This window comes from Siphateles boraxobius, unplaced genomic scaffold (genome assembly GCF_051911475.1).
Source record: "Siphateles boraxobius isolate OS27281-9 unplaced genomic scaffold, OSU_SipBor_1 19, whole genome shotgun sequence".
Taxonomy (NCBI): domain Eukaryota; kingdom Metazoa; phylum Chordata; class Actinopteri; order Cypriniformes; family Leuciscidae; genus Siphateles; species Siphateles boraxobius.
In genome coordinates, this window is record NW_027508799.1 from 34,550,001 (window position 1) to 34,571,003 (window position 21,003).

Below are 21,003 nucleotides of genomic sequence, written 5' to 3' on the forward strand. Positions count from 1 at the left end.
ATTGTAATTATCACAAGCACAAGTTGTAATCGGCTTAACTGAATATGTGACGATAACTAAGCGCATATTGTAACACATTATACCTGTATATTATTGCCATATGGACATTCATCTGATAACAGAATACTTTTTACAATTTACATTTTCTGAAACAATATTTATTGTGAAAAAAGCACTATACAAATAAACTGGAATTGAATTGAATTATTTCTCGGGTGACATTTCACCTCAAAACCAAAAATATTTCGCATTAAAAAAAACATTTTTTAATGTTTTATAATATTAAACGAAGCTTATTCTCGTTGGTGATTCTCATTAGATTCTAATTACTGTAATATTGCATATTTTGTATTACAGTAAAAAACTGTTGATGTTTTGTATTTTAGTTTTAATTTGAAATATTATATAGTTTCTAATATACTTTTTGCATTACAATAATAACAGATTATTTGGAAATAATGTCATAGTTAAAATTACTGATCCACAAAAGGCATTTTGTTTATCTAATTACTATTCTATTTTCGTATTACAGTAAAAAAAACTGTATTAATGTTTTATATTTTAATTTAAAATATTAAATATCGTTTTAATATATGTGATATACTTTTTTGCATTAGAGTAATAACATATTATTTGGAAATATGATTAATTGGCATGTAAATGGTATAATGTCATTGATGCTAAAAAGGCATTTTCTTTATCTTTTGTTTTATCGTTATTCTGAGTGTTGATTTTCATTAGATTTTAATTACTGTATTATTGAGTTTCAGTTTTGTTTTAAATTGAAATATTAAAAATTATGTTTATATACACACAAAAATACACAATGTTATGAATGCAAAAAATATCAATGATAGTTATAAATGTTTATTTTCTTTTATTGCAAAATATAATCTATTTTCCCCCTGTTGATGTTGGTGTAAAATATGACACGTTCCACAAAGATTTTTTTTTATGTATGTCTCAGATGGGATGAAGTAAATGACATTCTTATTCAGGAAAGCGTGCATTTCCTGTTTAAACTTCAAAGCATTTCCTTGGAAAAGCATTTTAACAGGGTTTGCTGTGGTCCACCTTTTTATCTGTCCGGCCCACATCTGTGTGTCCGTACATCCCCTGTGGGACGACAGGAGAGAGAGAGAGAGATAAACGAAGAGTGTTTTACCTTCCTCCTTATCAACACACATCTCATGCTCCTCCCTTCTCTACAGTGACAGGTAAAAACCTCTGGAAATCTCAGCGGCTTACGTGCACTGTTTTCTGTTGCCTTCTTTTGAAACACCTTGTGTGTGTGTGTGTGTGTGTGTGTGGGGGGGGTACATTCAGACTTCCATGTATGGGGCATCTGTGTGTGTGTGTGTGTGTGTTTTAAAGAGGCCGTTTTTTCCCAGGGTGGTGTGTGAAGTGGGTCGTTCCTGACTGGAATGAGAATAAGCAGGGTGCCGTGTGAGCTTTGAGCATCGGGCCTCAACGCCACTGCTGTTGCCATAGTTATCGGTGAACCGATCAGAACGAGTCCTGTTCAGATGAACAGCCGCCCGTCTCTCTCACTGTCGTTCTCTTTTTCAGCCCGAGTTTAATGCAAGTTGTGACTCATGCGGCCGTTCACACACAAAATGGGTTTTTCCATTTCACTGCGCTGCTTTTTCATTGTTTTTCTGTTAACTTGCTAGACGGACATGTTTGAGTCGGATCACACAGAACGTGTTTTTGCTGTTAAAATCACGAGACGCAGCTCAGTTTAACGAAAAAGTATGGTCCCGCACCTGTCAGTGATTGGTTGGAACCCTTTATTTTGGTTTTGAGTGGTGGTTTTACCCATTTGTTTTTGTGTGCAGATCTCAGAGCCTAGGCTGCCTACAGAGACGCGGTTTTTGGACGGCATGCTTATGGGACGGGCAGCTAGCGGATCGTTAGGAAAGATTAGACATTTATTTTTGGGCCAGAAATCACTGATACAACCTTTAAACTCTGCATAGCATGAAACACGCTGGTGATGTGTGATTTCTGTGCGAACAGGTAAAAATACAGGCAGGTAGACATCGGTTCGGACCCAATGCAATGATTGAATGAACATTTTATGGTCCTGCGCCTTCCACAGATGAGATATATATATATATATATATATATATATATACATATAAACACATTAAGACCGCTTAACATTGATTGCTATCAGGATGTGAAGAGACATTCAACCAGCATAATAAACAGAACGTTATGGTGTGTTTATGTGAACGCTAATTATCTTTATGGTTATCGTTCTTGGTGTGAACGTGCCTTCAGTCAATATTATTTTATATTGTAATGAGAATATGCTGTTGATGCTTGAGCTGAACCTGAAACATCTTTATGTTCAGCACATAGCGAGACGCTAATGAAAGAGATAGGGAAACTGCTCTGGGTTCAGCCGACGTTGTCAGTGGAGATTAATCTCCCGTGAGTCTGGTTGGCTGTGTGGGAACTGGTGGTTATATACACATCCGCGCACAAAAGCATGCTGGGTAGAGGTACAATTTCTCTCTTCTGTTTGATTCCCTCTTTTCATTCGAGCAGCTTGAGGCCGCTTTCTCATACATTGGGTCGCTAAGGTGCAGGAGGCCGATGGAGAATAACAGCCCTGCTTGTGTTAGGAACACACACACACACACACACACAGAGAGAGTTCAGATTCTCAGAAGGGTGTTCCATGGAAACACACACACACTCGATGATCCCTGGTGCTCGGGCGGGGAATATACGGACCGCTTTCTGATTCCATTGACTTGATTGACCAAATGATGATGTAACTGGATGTGTTACGAAACAAGTTTTATTCTTAGTTTTGAGTATAAAGTATTTTTGAGTATTTAAAAAAAAGTGACTCTTTTGCTCAACAAAGCTGCATTTATTTGATCGAAAATACAGTAAAACCAGTGAAATTATTATTAGAATTTAAAACTGCTGTTTTCTATGTGAATATATAGTAAAGTGTAATTTATTCCTGTGATCAAAGCTGAGTTTCGAACATCATTACTCCAGTCTTCAGTGTCACATGATCCTTCAGAAATCATCGTAATATGATGATTTGCTGCTCAAGAAACATTTATGATTATCATCAATGTTGAAAATAGTTGTAATGCTTCATATTTAAATCAGGATTCTTTGATTTAACTAGAGTTCAAAATAAATATAAACATTAAATGCACTAAATACATTATAAAGTCTTTACTGTTGCTTTTGATACATTTACGTAATGTGTCCTTGCTGAATACAAGTGTTAATTTCTTCTTTTAATATAAAGTATTAATTTCTTTTGGACATTTGTACTCCCTTTGATGTATGTATTGTAATTCTTCATATTTGTGATTTAATTAATAATAAGCTTTTCATCAACTCACAAACCCCAGTTGGGGAAATCCTGTGATTGTTGTAAATTTGTAGAAAAAGTTTAGACTTGTTCACACCAAGTACTACGATGATAACTATAACTATGAAGTTTTAATAATTATAATTCTATGAGAATATTGAAGTCCACATTACAACTATAACGACGCAGACAAACCACATCGTTGGAATCACTTTCAGAAAGTTTTTTCCCCTGTATGATTAACAATAAAAACACTAACAGCCAATCAGAATCGAGCATTTAAAGCGGCAGACTTTAAATGCTCGATTCTGATTGGCTGTCAGTGTTTTGAACTGCAAAACTGCAGCGCGCTTATAATAAACAAATGTTATTGTCCATTGGTCTGGATGCTAATATAGTTATCGTTCTTGTAAATTAACTTTTAAACAAGCGTTTTTGAGTTTATCTTGGTAAATAAATGCAATCATCCTAATGCTCATCAAGTTTTCTGTTTATCGGAGATCTGTCAGATTGATAGTTTGACCGATAGATGGATGCAGGTCCAGCAGAACTAATGCTGTTGTGGGTCATTTAGACCCAATCGTCCATTTTTCTGTTATGGTGAAAGTCATTATGTGTTTTAATAGTCTGATTCGGGCTCTGCAAGCCTCTGATTGGCTGTTTTCTCCCCCGAGAGCGATAGAATGACCGAAAATAATGATCAGTTAATCCGTGAAACTGCTTTTCCCAGCATGCACCATGCAATTGGCTCACCCTGTTGTAAAGTACAAAGTGTCGTAAGCATTCGGAGCGGGTGATTATTGATCTCTGGACTTGATCAGATGCGGAGTTGCACTGCATTCGTCTCACCCCGTCTCTCTCTGTCTTTCTGTTTGTCTGCGACTCCTTCCCAATCCCTGCGGGAGTGCTGGGTTGTTTGTGTTTGTCTAATGAAGTGAGATGATTGTCTCTCAGTTACCCCTTTTCCACCAAAGCATTTTGAGAGCCGGTTCGGAGCCGGTGCCTACTCGCGAACCAGTTCTTTGTGTTTCGACAGGCAAAGAACCGGTTCTCGGCCAGGAAAACTGGTTCCAAAGCGGCACCAACTCTTTGCTGGACTAGAACCAGAGAACCGTTCTTTTACCACGTCATGCTTACGGCAGGGGCTGGGGGCGGGTTTAGATGCGTTCTAAACATCTTTTCTGACCATAATATAGGATCGCAAAGCCAGGAGAAACATTTGCAGAAACACGATGTAGTCCGCCATTGTAATTGTTATGCTTGAAGTTGGCGCAAGCGTTTCTAGCTTTTTTTTATTTTTAATTTTTTTATTGAAAACATTATGTAAGCAAAGAAGAAAACAGTCACAATATAGAAAAAATAAACGGAAAGAAAAAAAGACACAAGACAGGGGTACATAACTAATCAGAAAAGATTACATATCAAAGGAAAAGATTAAAAGACTTACATATTTCAATTGTTTTTAAAGCCTTCTTGGTACACGAGTTAGAAATAATCCCAAAGTAATGTTGTACTTGCAAGCATTTCTAGCTGAGACGTATAGCGACGTACACAATGACGTAACGACGTCGTTCGCTGGGCGCTCTAGTCAGTGGAAAGACAAACCGGTTCTGAGAAGGTTCGCAAGTTGAACCAACTCAGAACCAACTTTGAACCAGCACCAGTTCTGAACCAGTTCTTTTTTGGTGGAAAAGGGGTAAGTATGAAGTCACCCGAGACTGAAAGAAAAGAAGCACTGAGGTATGTGGAGTGATTGACAGATTGAGTGACTTAATGGCTGTTAATGAACACACATCAATTTTGCTAAAAAACACAGATACCAGGAGAAAATGATCCAAAAGTAAAAGGCCAGAAGCATCACTGTTTGAAACATTAATATAAACATTAATCTTGAGACACATGATAATCTCGGTGCTGTCTATGAGAAACAATTAATGAGAGGAAGAAATCATTGAAAGGGGTCCCGCTGGAGGGACGTTTTCATGCTCAAACAGCAACATTGCACACTAAAGAAAGGTGAAAATTATGGGGGGAAAAAAGCAGAATAGGTCAATTTTAAAGATGTTCTTTTTTTATGGGTTTAAAAGAGACTTAGTGAAGCCCTTAAATGACTCATGAAAACAGTTTTAACAGTGTTTCTTTATCAGCTCAGAGACAAACAGCACTTACTAATAAAGACACACTATGGGCTGCGTCAGATGGATTGTGTGTGTGTGTGTGTGTGTGTGTGTGTGTGTGTGTGTGTGTGTGTGTGTGTGTGTGTGTGTGTGTGTGTGTGTGTGTGTGTGTGTGTGTGTGTGTGTGTGTGTTTAAGACCTGGAGAGGGAGATGGAAAGTTTGTTCCAAATTGAATCATTAAAGCAACGGTCCCCAACCCCCGGGCCGCGGACCGGTACCGGTCCGTGGGTCATTTGATACCGGGCCGCACAGAAAGAATAAATAACTTACATTATTTTTTTCATTATCTTTCATTACAGTTTTATTTATTATCTGAGTCTGAACGATGTGTTATTTTGAAAAATAATACATTTTAAAATAATAAAATCCCTCCGTTACATCTGTCTATGACTCACTCTTGGCGCATAGCAACCCTATGATAGCAACGCTTGTCTCGGTCACGTGATACGTTACCGCTAAAAAATAAACCCACAAGCTAGCAAAATGAGTAAAAAACAAACGTCTCTGGAAAGTTTCTTTGCGAAGGGGAAACGGCCCATTGAGGAGACAGAAGAAGAGCCTACGACTTCCAAGAAAAAGAAAGCTGCATTTAACAGACAATACCAGGAGTCCTACTTGAAATATGGATTTATCGCAACAGGTGATTTACATGCACTCTGCATAATATGTGGCAACCAGCTCTCTAATGAGGCAATGAAGCCTTCAAAACTGCTTCGCCACTTGGAGACCAAGCACCCCGCATTAAAAGACAAGCCTTTTGAGTATTTTGAAAGAAAAAAAATTGAACAAGAAGGCCAGAAGCAATTACTGAGGGCCACCACATCAATAAATGCGAGTGCACTGAGAGCATCATACTTGGTGGCTAACCGTATTGCTAAGGCTAAGAAACCATTCACTATTGGTGAAGAATTGATCCTCCCCGCCACAAAAGACATTTGCTGTGAACTTCTAGGAGACGCTGCGGTTAAAAAGATAGCAAAGGTGCCTCTTTCGGCTAGCACCGTCACTCGGCGCATTGACGAAATAGCAGATGACATTGAAACACAATTGTTGGAGAGGATAAATACATCACCGTGGTATGCACTCCAGGGGCCTATACCATGAAGCAGGTTTAGGTCGCTAGCCAGCTATGTTTCAGTTTAATTTGTATCAACCCTGGGTTTTAGGGACCATGAAAGTGGTTTGGCTTTTAGCAGTGTTCATCGCCATAGTAACTTACGCTCCACGGCTAACCTGGTCCGGGGCAGGTTATGTTCCAGGTAAGAGGTTGCAAACCGAACTTGGACCAATCAGCTGTGAGCAAAGTGACACATGTCTGATGCGATAAAGTCACTCCACCTGTTTCTACTCCAAATTAAAGGTCACTACATAGCAAATTATTTTTACAGACAATATCGACTGGTTTTTAGTGAAGCTTATTTAGAATAACACATTTGTATGATTTATATATTATTTATGCAATTATTATACCCTTTATCAATCACACATGTACAATTTTAGTTCATCAATTATTATTACGCAGTTTAAATGAATAAATATATAAAGGTAATATAAATACGCTTTAGCATCAATAGATGAAGCAATAAAATGACTACATGTGAGCTTAAATGTTCAATTCTCTCTATACCTTTATCAGCTGTATAAAATAACTTCAGAACTTTTACTTGCACTGATATACAATAGCGAGACTTTTTCTTTTAGTTGTCCTCTTTCATAGACAGCTGTTTTCTTCTTGCTGTGTAAATTTGTTTAAATTCTTAATATTTTTATACTTTTATTTAATAAGTGAATTGCGCTGCTTCTCTCGCGATAAATTAATCTCAGTTTCACTCTCTCTCAACATGTGATTGGCTGTTCGCTACTGATGTCACACTTAAACTCCTAAACTCAGGATCAAAGCCTGGGTTGACGGAGAAAGTTGATGATCAGCATCATGGTACCAACAAAGCCTGGTTGGACTGGTTTGGTTTTGTCAACTCTAAACTAATCCTGTAACCCTGAGTTTGTTCAACTACCATCATGGTACAGGCCCCAGGTTGACGAGTCTACAGATATTGACAACAAGGCAATACTGCTTGTTTATGTGCGATATCTTTATCAGGAGGATGTGCATGAGGATATGTTATGTGCACTATCGTTGCCAACCAAAACCACAGCCGCAGAACTATTCAAGTCGCTGGATGACTATATATCAGGAAAACTGAAATGGTCTTTTTGTGTTGGCATATGCACAGACGGAGCTGCTGCCATGACTGGACGGCTGTCTGGTTTAACTGCTCGGATTAAAGAGGTTGCACCTGAATGTGAGTCTACGCATTGTGTCATTCACAGGGAAATGCTGGCTAGCCGAAAAATGCCACCGGAACTTAACGGTGTATTGAATGATGCTGTTAAAGTTATTAACCACATCAAAGCACACGCCCTTAACTCGCGTCTGTTCGTGTTCGAGCAGCTTTGTGAGGAGATGGACGCGGAGCACAGACGCCTTCTCTTATATACAGAAATAAGATGGTTATCCCGAGGGAGATCGCTGGCCAGAGTGTTTGAATTACGAGAGCCGCTGCAGAAATTTCTCTCAGAAAAAAAGTCACCGCTGGCAGCACATTTCAGTGACGAGGAATGGGTCGTAAAACTCGCTTACTTATGCGACATATTCAACCTGCTCAATGAACTCAATCTGTCACTTCAGGGGAAAATGACAACAGTCTTCAAGTTGGCAGATAAAGTAGCTTCATTTAAAGCCAAACTTGATTTATGGGGACGGCGCGTGAACAGAGGTATATTTGACATGTTTCCAACATTGGCGGGGATTTTGAAAGAGACTGAGCCCGAGCCTTCATTCTCCCAGCTGGTGCACGATCACCTGTCTTCGCTTTTAAAAGAGTTTGAGCGCTACTTCCCAACCACAAAAGACCCACGAACTGCCAAGGAATGGATTCGCGACCCATTTGTCAACAAACCAGGTGAATCCAGCATGTCTGTGCAAGAAGAAGATCAACTGCTGGAGATTGCAAGTGACGGCGGCCTTAAAAGTATGTTCGAGACAACAACTCTGCCGGTGTTCTGGATAAGTCATGGCAGAATACCCTGAGATCGCCACAACAGCACTGAAAACCCTGTTGCCATTTCCGACATCCTATCTGTGTGAAGCGGGGTTTTCGGCAGTGACAGCAACCAAAACCAAACTACGGAGTAGACTGGACATAAGCAACACACTTCGGGTGTCCTTGTCTCCCATTAGCCCTAGATGGGACCGTCTCGTTAGAGAGAAACAGGCTCAGGGCTCCCACTAATTCAGCGTTATAGTGAGTTGTATTTTTCATGCCCTTTATATTTGTTTTTGTGGTGTATCTTATTTTGAAGGCATGTATAAACGTTACCATAGCGACCAGAGAGCGTTAGGGGGCAGAGAGGATGTTACTCATTGTCACGGGTGGTGTATGGCAGGAAGCACGAGGAGACGAGGAATTCAAATAAACAATAAACTTTACTATAAATCAAAACAACAAACAGGTACAGGCAGACAGAGCGGATGCAAACACCAGTTAACATAGACGAGAACCGACCAAGACAGACTGAACAGAAGAAACTAAATACAGAGACAAATGAACCATAATGATGTGAAGACAGGTGACACAGATGATGATAACGAGGAACAGGCTGGTAAGTGAGGGAGTGAGTTCAGGTGTGGAGACAAGGAGGATTCTGGGAAGTGTAGTGCAGACAAGGACAGACAGGTGCAGACGAGGACTGTGACACTCATGTTGTGTTGTTGGCGCGATGTTACAAAGACGCTGCTAATAAAGTTGCAAGTAGGCCTACACATTGAATTCACGTTTATTATATATATTTAAAATATACCCCAGTTTTTATGCCGGTCGTGTCATTTTATTTTGTTGTATTTATCCACCACAACTTAAAGGCCGGTCCGTGAAAATATGGTCTGATATTAAACCGGTCCGTGGCGCAAAAAAGGTTGGGGACCGCTGCATTAAAGGGATTGTTCACCCAAAAATATAAATTCTGTCAGTAATTACTCTCCCTCATGTTGTTCAACCCCGTTAGACCTTCGTTCATCTTCGCAACACGAATTAAGATATTTTTGATTAAATCTGAGAACTGGATCACTCCTCCATAGGCTTCTAAGGGATTGACACTTGTTCCTCGAAAAGTTATTAAAGACATCGTTAAAATAGTCCAAGTGACTACAGTGGCTCAATCTTAAGTTTATCAAGCGGCGAGAATACTTTTTGTGCGCAAAAACAAACAAAAATAACGACTTTATTTCAACTATTCATTTCCTTCTCTGTGGGCGTCTAGTCAGTTAGCGTAGTGTGATAGCGTAGAGCTACGTCACACGTAGGCTCACTATTGGCCGACGCTGGTCGTGTGTGTGATGCGTGTGACGTACAACAACAGAAGCGCTGCGCTGTTACACTAGTGAACTCACTCGAGGCCGACAGAGAAGGAAATGAATAGTTGAAATAAAGTCGTTATTTTTGGGTTTTTTGTGCACAAAAAGTATTCTCGTCGCTTGATAAACTTAAGATTGAGCCACTGTAGTCACTTGGACTATTTTAACGATGTCTTTAATAACTTTTCGAGGAACAAGTGTAAATCCCTTAGAAGCCTATGGAGGAGTGATCCAGCTCTCAGATTTCATCAAAATATCTTAATTCGTGTTCCGAAGATGAACGAAGGTCTTACGGGGTTGAACAACATGAGGGAGAGTAATTACTGACAGAATTTACATTCTTGGGTGAAATATCCCTTTAACTCTTTGGGGTCGCCGATCACGCCGGCGTGATCAAGGTACATGACCAGTTTAAGACGTTGAAGCATAAAAACAAAGTCACAGTTGAGCGCTGCCGTCCACATCTGTCGAAAGTGCTGGCTTGAAATTCTATTTTACTTTTTGTTTTGTGTTGATAGACCAAGTAAAAACGGAGCTATGATCATTTAAACTTTATATAAAAAAATATTGACGCGTTCGTAAAAGAACGCCAGATGGGATGCGACAGGCGTTGCATTTATTCTAATAACTTCGGCGGTTTTTGTCATAAAACAAAACAGAGAAAAATGTGTGAATCTGCTGACTCTGCTCTTCAGGCTGCACGTTTGAGGGAATGGAGGAGGAGCCAACTGAGCAAAGAAGTGAAATTGAAAGGCAGAGGATTTACGGAGTTGACAAAGAGAGACATATATACGGTTATATATATCAGTGGTTCCCAACCTTTTTTGGTCTGAGACCCCCTTTTTCCCAAAAAAATATTTTAGGGCCCCCCTTCACATTTAATGATATTATCGCTCTTGTAAGCTTGCAGCAAGGATGACAAAATATGTTGTTTTCAAACAAATGGTATATTTACTATAACCAGATATGTTTATGCACAAATAATAGCCTATATTATTGAAAATACAATAACAAAAACATCAGTAGGCCTGTTGTAATTTAAAAACTGCAATGCAAAATTGAAATGCAAAACCTAAAAATATTCCCACTGGTGTGTAGGTAAAAAAAGAAAGAATATAGGCTATTATTAAATGACTGCTGTCTGGGGCCTCAATACTTGCAAGTTATTTGTGAGGCTTTATCAATGTGAGGCTTTATTTTTTACGTTTTTGGCGCTTTAGCGAGCTATAATAAACTTGCGTTTATTAACAGAATAATGCGTCTTTCGGAAGAACATTGTAGCCGGAACTACTTCTCTCTGTGTACGTCTATGACGAGTCACGCAGGTACTGGGCTACTCCGCAGCGGCAGCGATCCGAACCAGTGTAAAATAGTCCCAATGTAAACACTTATTATAGGTGTACCATAGTGGTTCAGGATAAGACCAAAACACGGATTGATAGATTCATGATGAACTCGCTCATTATATAAATTTTGAACAGGAAAAAGTTAAGGACTTTTATTTAATGCTCATTGCTCCAAACTTTTCAAAATATGACGCGACCCCCCACAGAGCTCGCTGAGGCCCCCTTGTGGGCCGCGACCCCCCTGTTGGGAACCACTGATATATATCATGCCAGTTTTTGGAAGAGTTTAAGTAGATTTTGAGAGTAGTTAAGGAGTAGTGTTGATAGTTTAGGAGTAGATTTAGATAAACTGTTTTGAAGAGTGTCACAGATAAAAAATTAAATAAAAAACTCCTGATATTTGTTGTAAATACTTGTATTGATTTTGTGTTAATTTTACCTTTTGTATGGTATATTTGCACTATTGAGGAACCCCTCTTACTCAAGGAATGAAAGCCCTGTAATGTAGCTATCTGTGTAATTGTACATGAAGTGTTTTGTAGAGTTTCTAAGCAAAAAAGTAAAGAAAAAACGCTTATTGCCACACCTCCTTTTTGTGATATATGGTTTAATTTTATCTCAATTTTACATCTTTTATTTTGTAATTGCACTATTTGGTAACCCTCATACTCTGGGAATGCAAGGCCTTAAATATAGCTCTCTGAATAATTGTGTGCACAACATTTTTTAAAAAGTGGCTGAGCTAAAAAGAAAGAAAAAAAGCCTATGGCTACACCCGCTTTTTTTTGTAAATCATATTTTTTTTGTATATAGCTTTATTATATCTGAATTGTGCCTGTATATGTTGACATTTACAACTTGTGTTTACATTTTAAACCTTTTAAAATGCTTCATTGAGCATGCTTGTGTTTTTTGTAGTAGAAAAGCTATAATTTTTCCACGTCTGGCGTTTCACAGAGAAAATGAAAACATTCTCTTTGTTATCGACTCGCGCCGCAAATCAATAGCGGTTTCTCTTGGTCTCGTGGGCTTTCGTACGTTCCTGAAATGACCTCTCCGTCTCAATCACTGTGATTAACAACATCAAACCATCTTTAACCCTTCGGAGTCTTGGGCTATTTTGGCCGTTTTTGAGTGCTTTAATTTTTTTTTAATTTTGCGACATAAACAAATGTTTACCATACCAATGTTTGGTATTATTTTTTTCAGCACAACATCACCTATATGACCAGACAATTAGTTTTTCACTTTGATGTACTGTATCAACATACTGGACCCAAAATCACACAAAAAACACAAAATCCGAATAGAAAAACTATCATTTGTTTAGGTGAGATGTTGGATGTGTTTTGCGGGTGTTTAAGAACAAAACTGACCTTAAGTGTCTCAGGATTGTATTCCAGATCTCAAGCCAACATTCGATGCTCAAAATTCGATGTTTGATTCATTTTAAAGGTTGTTGGTGCTTCTAGTTCATTGAAAATATCTGTTCCATGAAAGCTGCTGATGAAGAGTGAGTCAGGGTTATTATTGTTTCATTTAAACTAAAGTTATTAAAAACATTTCTGTTAGCTGAAACAAAAACTGAAATAAAATAATATACACATATTAGTTGAAAAACTTTACTGAAAAATTATTTACTCGAAATAAAAACTAAAACTGAAATTATTTTTTTAAATTTACCAAAAATACAAATAAATTAGAATAAAAATAGTCTGTGACTGACATTCTATGTAAAAATTAATAAATAATATTAAACAAAATAAATAAATAAACATTTGATTAAAACAGACAAATAAATAAATAATACAAATTGGGTTAAAATAAATAAATTAGATTTAAATAAAAGAATAATGAAAAAAAACAAAATTTATCAAAATAAAGGAATGATGAAAAATTTAATGAAACTAAATAATAAAAATTAAATTGATAAAAATAAAGGAATGATGAAAATTTTTATGAAAATGTATGAAAATATAAATAAATAAAACTGATTTAAAGAAATAATGTAAATAATATTAAAATATATAAATCACACTGTGTGTGGGTGTACATGAGATCATTATGATGGTGTCCATACGGGGGGTGGGCAGAGCGATGCGTGCGGCGTCTGTAATCTCAGCGCTAATAGGTTTCCGTACACTAATGGCCGACGCAGTGGGCCAGAATAAGTGTTTAATAGGGGTGTTCTGTCCCGGCTGACTCACACACACTCACTCTGGGCTTTAGAGCTCGTCGGGTGGGAGCGTAATGCACATCTAATCTTAAGAGCCTGTAGTGAACACCGATAATAATAGAGACGATGCTTTAATGTTACGGCCCACGTTTATTTTTTATTGTCTCTTTCTTTTCGCACAAGCCTCTCCGAGGCCCTCGAGTCATTACGCCTGTCAGCGTCCGACACCCAATTAAAGAGCCGAGCACATGAGATAAGGGTCCGGCCAACACTCCAGGGAAATTATGGATTATACCCAATCAGTTTGTGTGCTGATCTAATGGGCTTCTATATCATCAATACCTGGAGCACGTAAACACATTATGATTGATCGATTGTGGCTAAAGCAAGAGGTCGGCCAAGTTTCTGTCATCGTTTACACCCTCGTGTGTGCGCTGGACACAAAAGGAGATGTTTGGAGTTGGGCTGCTCCAGTTCAAAGTGGACGTCAAGCTGCAGAAAGATTATTAAATTAGAATAAAAATCATCAGTAGGACTTGTTTTCAAAACTGGGGTCCAGAGATGCAAGAGAGGGGGAAAACAGTGGTAAATAAATATATATATTAAATGATAAAAAAAACATTAAAATAAAGTATTATAAAATAAATAATGAAAATTGATTAAAATAAATAATTAAAATATTTAAATAAATAAATAAAATTGATTTAAATAAATAAATTATGTTAAAATAAATATATTTAATTATTTAAAAAAGTTAGATTAGAAGAGATAAATAATTAAAAATACATATATATATATTTAAATTTTTTATAGAAACTAAATATTTTCCCAATTATATCTCACACATTTATAATATTATTTTTTCACCCTTTAAACTTGAGGATGGGGGTCCCTCGCATGAGGATAATCAAAAATGGGGATCTGTGGCATATAAAAGATTGAAAACCATAGGAAAAAGAGGAGAAAAACAGTGGTAACAAATTAAAAAAATTGTATAAATGATAAAAAAAAAAACATTTAAATAAATAATGAAAGTTTTGATTAAAACAAATAAATAATCAAAAATATTTAAATAAATGATAAATTATATTAAAATAAATATATATATAATTATTTTTAAAAAGTTATATTAGAATAAATAAATTATAAATAACGTAATCATTTTATAAAACTAAATATTTTCCCAATTATGTCTCACATTTTATATTATATTTTCACCTTTTAAACTTTAGGATGCGGGTCCCTCGCTTGAGGATGATCATATATAGGGATCTGTGGCATATACAAGATTGAAAACCTTGTTCTATCCATATTCCAAGTCTTTTGAAGTCCTACAAGATTAAAGGACCAGAGCATTAGCATTGATTTTAGCAAACAATCCCTTCTAATTCCACAGTGATTTGCGAAAGATGTGTGAATGTAGTGCATGAGTCATGTGGACTACTCTCATTTTGCTTCATTGTAAATATTCTCCATTTCTTCGACAGAAGAATGAAAGTCAGGTTTGGAAGGACACGAGGAAATGATGACAGAACATTCGAACGAACATGTTTGGGTTCCTTTAAAACAGGTCTTCACATGGCTATTAATGAGCAGTCTTGGTTTTAAAAAGTGGTGAGACGGATGGTATCACTAATCTCAAAGATTATAAAATCGGGATTAAAGTCGAGCTGTCTTGGCTGATATCTCCCCAAACAGACGCCGGAATTTGTCAACAGAGGAAGAGAAGGGTTTAAGGAAGGATAATCGGGGATATGTCCACCTACAAAACACGACTCTATAGTCGTTCACAAACAAACGCAGGTCTGTAAATAAAGCTCAGTGCACTTTAAGTGTATTTCCCTTAAGAACGCCCTTAGGTTTCCCTTAAACTTAGTGGGAAACACTTAACTGTTTCTTTAGGTGAAATTTCCCTTAAAGGAGAACTCCGGGCAATTTTTAAGTTAATCTTGATCGTTATACCTTTGTGAGTACTGTCTATAGAAAAAAAAATGAACCGGATTGGTGCTTGCAACACGGAGCTGTTCCCGCAAATGCCCAGAGCTCCCACTCAGCTAAAACGGCAGTTATGGGGGCATATACATAAAGAGTGTCTTTGTGCCTCTTAACAGACACAAAATGTAATTAAAATGTCTGTCCAACATGAACAGGGCCCTTACATGTGAACAAGACGCGTTTAGCAACTTAGCCATTGTTTAAATTCACCTAAATAGTGTTTTAGACGACTAGCTGTAGTCTCGCGCTGAAGTCCCGTGGGAACTCAGTTTTAGCCAAAGGTAAATAGCAGTGTGTAGGCGAAGAACAAATGGTTCGCGTTTGTGTCGTTCAAGGATGACTGCACAGACACAACACAGCGCCCAAATGGAAGGATAAATAAATGTTACATTACCTCCACAGTCGTTGCACACGTCCATGGAATCACTTTTTTCTTCAACCGGCCCCGCTGTGTTGTGTCTGTGTAGTCATCCTTGTCAAAGTGTTCGCTGCAAATGCGGTAATCTTTAGCGCTTAGTACTTGTATGGGAGTTTGCGCATCAAGTTGTAGTACAACTAGACACAACTGCAGAATCTCGAGGTCATGGAAAGGAAGACGATGAAAATAAGTTCTTTTATTTTCGCATTCTGTTGCCATAATTCGGAACGGCACAAACGCGAAACATTTCTTGAACCGGTTCATTGAAACGAACTGTCCGAAAGAACCGGTTCGCGGAAAAGAACCGGACTTCCCATCACTACTATTTACCTTTGGCTACAACTGATTTCCCACGGGACTTCAGCGCGAGACTACAGCTAGTCGTCTAAAGCACTATTTAGGTGAAATTAAACAATGGTTGTTCACATGTAAGGGTCCTGTTCATGTTGGACAGACATTTTAATTGCATTTTGTGTCTGTTAAGAGGCACAAAGACACTCTTTATGTATATGCCCCCATAACTGCCGTTTTAGCTGAGTGGGAGCTCTGGGCATTTGCGGGAACAGCTCCGTGTTGCAAGCACCAATCCGGTTCATTTTTTTTTCTATAGACAGTACTCACAAAGGTATAACGATCAAGATTAACTTAAAAATTGCCCGGAGTTCTCCTTTAAGTATCTATTTTTCTCTTAAGTAATCCCTTAAAAACTGTTAAGTGTTACATAAAGCCACTTAACTGTGATTTTGAACTGTAAAGTATAAGGTTTGGTATGGAAAACTTCACTCACTGTAAGTGTAACACGGAGCGAGCAGGTTCAGGACCGACATGAGGGCGAGTATGACAGAATTTTTAATTTTGCAATTGAAAAACAAAATATCAATTTGAGTTTCTGTCTCGTCTGGTCCTTCTCTTTCATATTTGGTCTTCTTTTTTGTTTTTCTTATCCATGTTATGCTGTTTTCTGTGAAACTTACCGCTGTCTGTATTAACAAATAACATGTCCATGGCAGGAATCGAATTTTATAGTGGCAAAACCTGGGTCGCTGTCGTGAAACACTTAACGGTTTCCCTTTAATGGATTATATTTTATGCAACACCCTTAATTCATTCCCTTAGCTGAGGGGGAAGCGATGTCACACGTTTTTTAGGCCGAAACATTTTTTGTCACATACAGCAAACATCTCCTCACTATCCGCTAGCTGCCTGTCCCCTGAACACACTGTAAAAAACGCGGTCTCTGTAGACTCCACAAAACAAAAACAAACTGGTCCAACCTGGACCATGAAACATAACATTCAGATTCAGAAAATTGTATTAGTCCCCAAGGGGGCAATTTAGTTTTACAGCCAACCCATCCATTAAGGGTTTAAGTTAAAAAGTGCATTAGCATTCAATGTATATAATATAGTGGTAAAACAAAAACACACACACATTCACTTGTCGGTGCCGTAGGTGAAAGTCTCCTCATATCCTGATAGCAATCACTCTGTTAAAGGTCTAAATGTATTTTAAATATATGTCGTCTGTAGAAGGCGTAAGACCATAAAAATCGTATTCGTAAAAAAAAAAAAAAAATCGTAAAAATGGCAGGCAAACAGCAACAACTTAACTTTCCTTCTGAACCGGCAACAAGTGGCACTGGCAAAGGATCTATGATCTATATGTGACCCTGGATCACAAAACCAGTCACAAGTCTCACGGGCAGGGGTTAAAGTGGCCCGGAACGGTCCGGAACTGAGTTCCGGCACCTCAGATGAATTATTAAATAAATAGATTCATTAATCTCAACGAATCTCGCTGGTCCCGAGATGGATGCTCCCCTTCTCCCCGCTGAATGCGAGTGATTATAAATGCGTGAAATGCACTCACGGTGGTTGAGCTCGGTAAAGTTAGTTTAATGTTCGATATTTCACCGGACATTTGTTTTCCCTTGCCACTGTTCTATAGGGTCGGCAGTCTTACAAAGATATCAATAGCAGGATTAGTTTTAACATGTAACCATTATCGACATTAAATATTCGTTCAAAATCACCGTGCATTAATGCTGCATATTTACACCTGAGAATGCTTTGACGCGTTTCCAGAACGCATGCCTAAGGGAACGTCTGCCAATGCCATTAACTGCGTTAAACGTAGCCTGTAAGTTGTATTATTTAAAATTACTTTTCAAATTCCAAAGCTTGTAGAAGGTTCCTATTGGCAATGCTGATCTGGTAGCCTTGAGTAAATTAACTTATCTAAGAAAATGATTCATAAAACTCATCAGTTGATACTATGTTTACTTTCTACACTGACTGATAGTCATTTTCGTCTGTGTCAAAGTTCAGCTTTAGGAGGGGAAGAAATACGGCAGGATAAGGAGACTGAGAGAAAAAGAAAGATTAAGATGAGAAAGCAGGTATTGACAAGTAATCGAATGCACACTGACATGGTTTTTAAGCTATTTATTATCCTTTTTTTTTTGGCCTTCAAAAGTCTTAAATTGCACATATGTAGGTCAGAGAAATCAAAATTTTCTCGGGGGAGCAATCCCCCGAACCCCCCTAACTACCTAGCATTTAAATGCAGATGGCTGTGTGGGGTGGGGGGTAATGTGGCTAGAATGCCAGGGCTCAGTTTTTGGCCCACTGTTCAGCAATTTTAACATAGTATTGTCATCATATCAGTGTTGATGGACCAAAATAAAATCATTATAATATCAAGTAAATAAGTATTGTGATATGTGGTGCCACAGTGACACTCTTGTCCCAAAAGTATTGCTATAACCACGATACTCAATATGTTGTCCCACGGTGAGTCATTTTTCCCTGTTGCACCTACACAAAATTTGAGGGTTCCCCCACCTACCAAATCCCACTTTAACCATGGTATAGTATATTTGTATATTTGTGGCAATAGCCAACAGTAGATTGTATGGGTCAAAATTATCGATTTTTATTTTATGCCGAAAATCATCAGGATATTAAGTAAAGATCATGTTCCATGACGATATTTTGTCAATTTCCTACCGTAAATGTATAAAACATTTATTTTTGTGACTGAATGCAGGACAATCACGAACATAACTGGATAACTTTAAGGGCGATTTTCTCAATGTTTCTCAATGTTTCGATTTTTTTATACCTTCAGATTCCAGATTTTCAAATAGTTGTATCTCGGCCAAATATTGTCCCATCATAACAAACCATATATAAATGGAAAGCTTATTTATTCAGCTTTCATGTGATCTATCTCAATTTCAAAAAATTGACCCATGTGACTGGTTTTGTCGTCCAGGGTCACAAATATCTTCATCGGGGCCAAACAGACTCTCGTGGAAACCCTGTCATGCAAGAAATATTATTACAGTAGTTTTGCTGGCTAAACAAACCGAAAACTTGTTGCGTCTAATTCTGTTTTTAAGAGTGTGTTTACGTTTGGTATTGTAGTGTTACTAACTGTACTGTAAAATTATCTCACCGGTGAATGACACATGATGTATTGCAGTAATTTCTGGTCTGTGCGCGTTCATGCCATCAGGAGGCAGTTGGACGGCGATTTGCAGGGAACGCTTTTACGCTATCAGGCTAAAGTTAGCATTTTCCCAGATGTCATACAGCACCTTTAAGGGAAAAAACTTAAGGTGCTTTATGCAACCGGGCACAGGAGTCTGTTAAGCACACGAGATGAATCGCGGTGGCCAGGAGTTCGGGTCATCAGAGCCTCCCACGGTTACGCCTGTTTTCTCTGCACACCTCTCTCTCAATCTCTCCGTTTTTAGACTTCTGATACGCAGCTGAAGTTAGAAGAACCTGCTGTGGGATAAAAACAATGACCTCGGCTTCACTGCGAGTGTGTTTGTGTGCGCGTTCAAAGCCCGCTGCCCCACAGAGAGGGATGTTCTTTAAAGAGCCCACCCACTCTTTCTCTCCCTTTATGTCGCTCGCTTTCTTCTTCACACTTTCTCCAAGTGCTGACCAAAAATAACGCAACTCCTCCGTTAATATATAGCTGACTGTGAGAGTCCACCATCCCAAACAGTAGCAGGATATAAAACGTACAAAATGAAACTACTATCATGGTTTTTGGACATGCATCTTGGTAATGTCGTTTATATATATATATATATTAGGGCTGTGCAATGATTAATCACATCCAAAATAAGTTTGTTTACATAATATATGTGTGTGTAATGTGTATAATTATAAATACACACACGCATGTGCATGTTTAAGAAAAATGTTATTTATACATAAAATATTTATAAATATATATAAAAAATACATACAGTATATACATGCTAATATTTCTCAAATATATACATGCATGTGTGTGTATTTATATATTTATTTATATATATATATATATATATATATATATATATATACAAAATAATTGTACTCAGTACACACACATATATTATGTGAACATAAACTTTTGTTTTGGATGCGATTAATTGTGATTTAATCTTTGCAAAGCCCTAATTTAAATATTGTGCTGAAGCAGTATGTCTTCAGCAGCAGCAGCATAGCAGATCTACACCAAATACATTGTCATGTCCATGCTGTAGATTTTCAGAGAGTTACCATATATGGTAATACAATGTCTGGTCCACATGCAGCGTTCTCCAAGTATTATTTACATTTATGCAATTAGCAGACACTTTTATCCAAAGCGATTACATTGCATGTCAAGTTACACATTTACATTCTCATCAGTTCTTGCTTTCCCTGGGAATTGAACCCATGACCTTGGCATTGCGAGCGCCAACGCTCTACTGTTTGAGCTACAGGAATTATGCAAATGTAATGCCATGTTGGTAATTAAAACTCTACCGAGGCCTGTGAGAAAAACTCTTACAATGTTTCTGAGTGCAATCAAACATAAAAATACGGTTAAGGCGAGCTCTGATGTCTGGAAGTGTTTGTGTGTGTATATGTGTGTGAGTGTGTGTACCTGGTATTCCCTACATTATGGGGACCAAATCTCCCACAAGGATAGTAAATACCAGTTCATTTTGACCTCATGGCATTCTTTTGGACAGTATAAAAATTATTAAGTCTATGGGAAATCCTCATAAAAAATGGAAACTTGTTTGTGTGTGTGGGGGGAGGCAAGAGGATGATCAGAGCAGTGGGAAACAGCCTG

At 37.9% G+C, this 21,003-nt stretch overlaps 1 protein-coding gene across 4 annotated transcripts in view; it reads left to right on the plus strand.

Moving 5' to 3' along the window:
* Positions 1 to 21,003, plus strand: part of ptn (pleiotrophin) — a 66,171-nt gene that overhangs the window by 17,561 nt on the left and 27,607 nt on the right. For 2 of the 4 annotated variants that reach the window (XM_077235228.1, XM_077235229.1), the window contains 2 exons: positions 4,285 to 4,301; positions 5,049 to 5,089. The exons of the other annotated variants lie outside the window; for them this stretch is intronic. In XM_077235228.1, the coding sequence (XP_077091343.1) occupies positions 5,052 to 5,089 (38 nt within the window). In that variant the 5' untranslated portion in view covers positions 4,285 to 4,301; positions 5,049 to 5,051. The remainder of the gene's footprint in view (positions 1 to 4,284; positions 4,302 to 5,048; positions 5,090 to 21,003) is intronic. 4 annotated transcript variants of the gene reach the window in all.